Below are 3733 nucleotides of genomic sequence, written 5' to 3' on the forward strand. Positions count from 1 at the left end.
GAGAATATTAGTTGATGCCTCAAGTGGTGGAGATGTCTTTAGCAAAACTCCACAACAAACAAGACAACTCTTCAACACCATATCTGCAAATTCACAACATTTTGGCCCGCGCCAAGACATGAAGAGAGAAAATCAACAAAAAGTCAATGAGGTGGGAACATCAAACCTCGAGTCTCAAATCAAAGACTTAACCTCCGTTGTTCAAAAGCTAGCCATGGGGCAAACTCCACAAGTGATGGTTTGTGGAATATGTGCAACAATGGGACATCCTACGGATATGTGTCCCATTCTCCAAAAAGATGCGGAACATGTGAATGTCACGGGAGAGTTCCAAAATTACCACAACAAACCATCCGGTTACCAAAATGCATACATTTCAAGTTGGAAGCCAAATCCCAACATGAGCTACAACCCAAGACCATTGCCTCAAAATGCATTGGTTAGACCTTCCTACCCACCACAACAACCTCATTACCAACACCCACAACCACACTATCAACCCAAACCGCACCCTCCACATCATCACCAAAAACCTCCTCAATCCCAACCAAGTAGCTCCGGAATGTCTCTTCCGGTCATCATTTCAACTCACTTAACCGAGTGTCAAGAAGAGTAACTTCTCAAGGTGTTGAAAGAACATAAAGAAGCAATGGGTTGGACGATTGCAAATATCAAGGGATTGAGCCCCTCCACTTGTATGCACAGGATCTTGATGAAGGATGAATGCAAGTCGGGTCGGGATGCGCAAAGAAGATGGAACCCGCCTATGATGGAAGTTGTGAAAAAAGAGATTTTGAAGCTCCTTGATGCAGGGATGATCTATCCAATCTCGGATCGCAAATGGGTGAGCCCGGTCAAGTTTTACCGAAGAAGACGGGAATCACGGTGGTCGAGAACAACAAAGGTATGATGGTCCCCACCCGCGTGCAAAACGGGTGGAGAGTATGCATTGACTACCGCAAACTCAATGCAAGCACAAGAAAAGATAATTTTCCATTGCCTTTCATTGACCAAATGTTAGAAAGGTTGGCCGAAAAATATCACTATTGTTGTCTCGACGGGTATTCCGGTTTTCACCAAATCCCGGTGGCATCGGAAGACCAAGAAAAGACAACATTTACATGTCCATTTGACACTTTTGCATACCGGAGAATGCCATTTGGATTGTGTAACGCCCCGGCCACTTTCCAACGTTGCATGGTTAGTATATTTTCGGAATATGTTGAAAACATAATTGAGGTTTTTATGGATGATTTTACGGTATACGGGAACTCGTTTCAAGAATGTTTGAGCAATCTCACCAAGATTTTAAAAGGATGCATTGAAACGAATTTGGTTTTAAATTTTGAGAAATGTCATTTTATGGTGAGTCAAGGTCTTATTTTGGGTCACATTGTGTCTAAGAAAGGAATTGAGGTGGATAAGGCCAAAATTGATGTTATTCAAAGCTTACCTTACCCGACTTGTGTTCGGGAAGTTCGTTCTTTTTTGGGCCATGCAGGTTTGTACCGAAGATTCATTAAGGACTTTTCAAAGATAAAAAGACCAATGTGCCAACTCTTGCAAAAAGAAGTTGATTTCGAGTTCAATGAGGCGTGCAAAGAAGCTTTCGACAAGCTCAAGGAGTTGCTTACATCCGCTCCCATAATGCAAGCTCCAAATTGGGATCTCCCCTTTGAGATCATGTGTGATGCAAGCAATTATGCTATAGGCGCCGTTTTGGGTCAAAAGAATGGAAGAGCCTCCCATGTGATCTACTATGCATCGAGAACACTAGACAATGTTCAAAGCAACTACTCTACCACGGAGAAGGAGTTATTGGCCATAGTGTTCGCTTTAGAGAAGTTTAGACAATACCTACTCGGTACCAAAGTCATAGTGTATTCGGATCACGTGGCACTCAAGTACTTGATGATAAAGAAAGATGCAAAGCCAATACTCCTCCGGTGGATCCTACTATTGCAAGAATTTGATTTGGAGATTCGGGACAAGAGTGGAAGCGAGAACCTTGTTGCCGACCATCTAAGCCTGATCACTTCAAATAAGACTCCTTTCCCGTTACGGGACGAGTTTCCGGATGAGCATCTCTTTTCCTTTACTCAATCTATTCCTTGGTATGCCGATACCGTTAACTTTTTGGTCACGAAAAGGCATCCCGACACATTCACGCGTGCTCAAAAAGACAAATTAAAAAGTGATGCAAAGTATTATGTGTGGGATGAACCTTATTTGTGGAAACATTGTCCCAATAAAATCATTAGGCGATGTGTGCCCCAACAAGAACATCAATCCATTTTGCAATTTTGTCATGAATTTGCTTGTGGGGGACACTTTGGACCTAGCCGGACCCTGAGAAAGGTCATTGAGTGTGGACTATTTTGGCCAACCATGTCACGTGATTGTCACTTGTTTTGCAAAAGTTGTGAATGGTGCCAAAGGACGGGGAACATTTCACAAAAGAACCAAATGCCACAAAATCCAATCCTTGTTTGTGATGTTTTGACGTATGGGGGATTGATTTTATGCGCCCATTTCCTGTCTCATTTGGCAACGTTTATATTTTGTTCGCGGTTGACTATGTCTGTAAGTGGGTTGAAGCCAAAGCCACACGATCGGATGATGCCAAAACGGTTATCGAGTTTTTAATGTTTTTGTGAGATTTGGTGTGCCTAGGGCTTTGATTAGTGATAGAGGGACACATTTTTACAATAAGATGATGGAGGCTTTGCTAAGAAAGTACAACGTGACCCACCGTGTCTCTACCGCCTACCACCCTCAAATGAATGGCCAAGTGGAGGTTTCGAATCGTGAAGTGAAGTCTATTCTTGAGAAAACAGTGAATCCTACAAGAAAAGATTGGAGTTCGAGGCTTGATGATGCCTTGTGGGTCTATCAGACCGCTTATAAGACCCCGATAGGAATGTCCCCATTTAGGTTGGTTTTTGGAAAGCCATGTCATCTTCCCGTGGAATTGGAGCACCGTGCATTTTGGGCGGTAAAGCAATGCAATTTCAATATTGATGAGGCGAGAAGACATAGGAAGCTTCAACTTCAAGAGTTAGAAGAATTGAGAAACGACTCTTATGAAAACTCAAGAATTTACAAGGAAAAAACGAAGCTCTTCCACGACAAGTCCATCACCCGCAAGCATTTTGAACCGGGGCTGTAACATCCCAAAATTTAGAAGTATGATTGAAGGATTTAATTATAAATTGAAAAAGCTACTCGACGAGTAGGTATGCTTACTCGTCGAGTCGGAGCGGGTTTTGGTCGCAAGTTAAGTGACCAACTCGCCGAGTCGGCAGCTGGACTCGACGAGTTGGTGCTGAAAAGAGAAAACCCTAATCTTAAGGGTTGCACCCTATTTAAAGGACCATATGTCCTCCCTTCAGCCTCCTTATTGCCCTTGAGTGTCAGTAAACCCTAAAATCGTGTGAGCTTCCATTGTTAAAGAGATTTGACCTTTGGAGGAGGAATTTTGAGAAGGGAACTTGAAGATCAAGAGGCTAGCATCAAGGGATTGGTATAGATCCAGGATCTACTTCAGCTTGGGCACATTTTGGAGGTAACAAGCTGTTACCTTGACTCTATTGCATTTATATCTATTCAAGAATGAGATTTGGGGCCCTTTTTGCATGTTAAGGATCTATTTCGGGTTAGGGGTCTAGATCTGAGGTTGCTACTTCAGATCTAGACTTGTCTTGGTCCAGAAACTCACAAAGTATCAGCCTTT

At 42.8% G+C, this 3733-nt stretch overlaps 1 protein-coding gene across 1 annotated transcript; it reads left to right on the forward strand.

Annotated features, from left to right (window-relative positions):
- Positions 1 to 2716: 2716 nt before the first annotated feature.
- LOC145163311 (uncharacterized) lies at positions 2717 to 3169 on the forward strand. The gene has a single exon (XM_079082151.1). It carries the CDS (start codon positions 2717 to 2719, stop codon positions 3167 to 3169), a length of 453 nt encoding a protein of 150 aa, XP_078938277.1.
- Positions 3170 to 3733: the final 564 nt, after the last annotated feature.

This window comes from Lactuca virosa, chromosome 3 (genome assembly GCF_052849685.1).
Source record: "Lactuca virosa cultivar CGN04683 chromosome 3, Lactuca_virosa_CGN04683_v6, whole genome shotgun sequence".
Lineage (NCBI taxonomy): Eukaryota > Viridiplantae > Streptophyta > Magnoliopsida > Asterales > Asteraceae > Lactuca > Lactuca virosa.

Excerpts from the sequence above, each read along its gene's own strand:
- LOC145163311 (XM_079082151.1), top strand. The coding sequence starts at position 2,717 with ATGGAGGCTTTGCTAAGAAAGTACAACGTGACCCACCGTGTCTCTACC.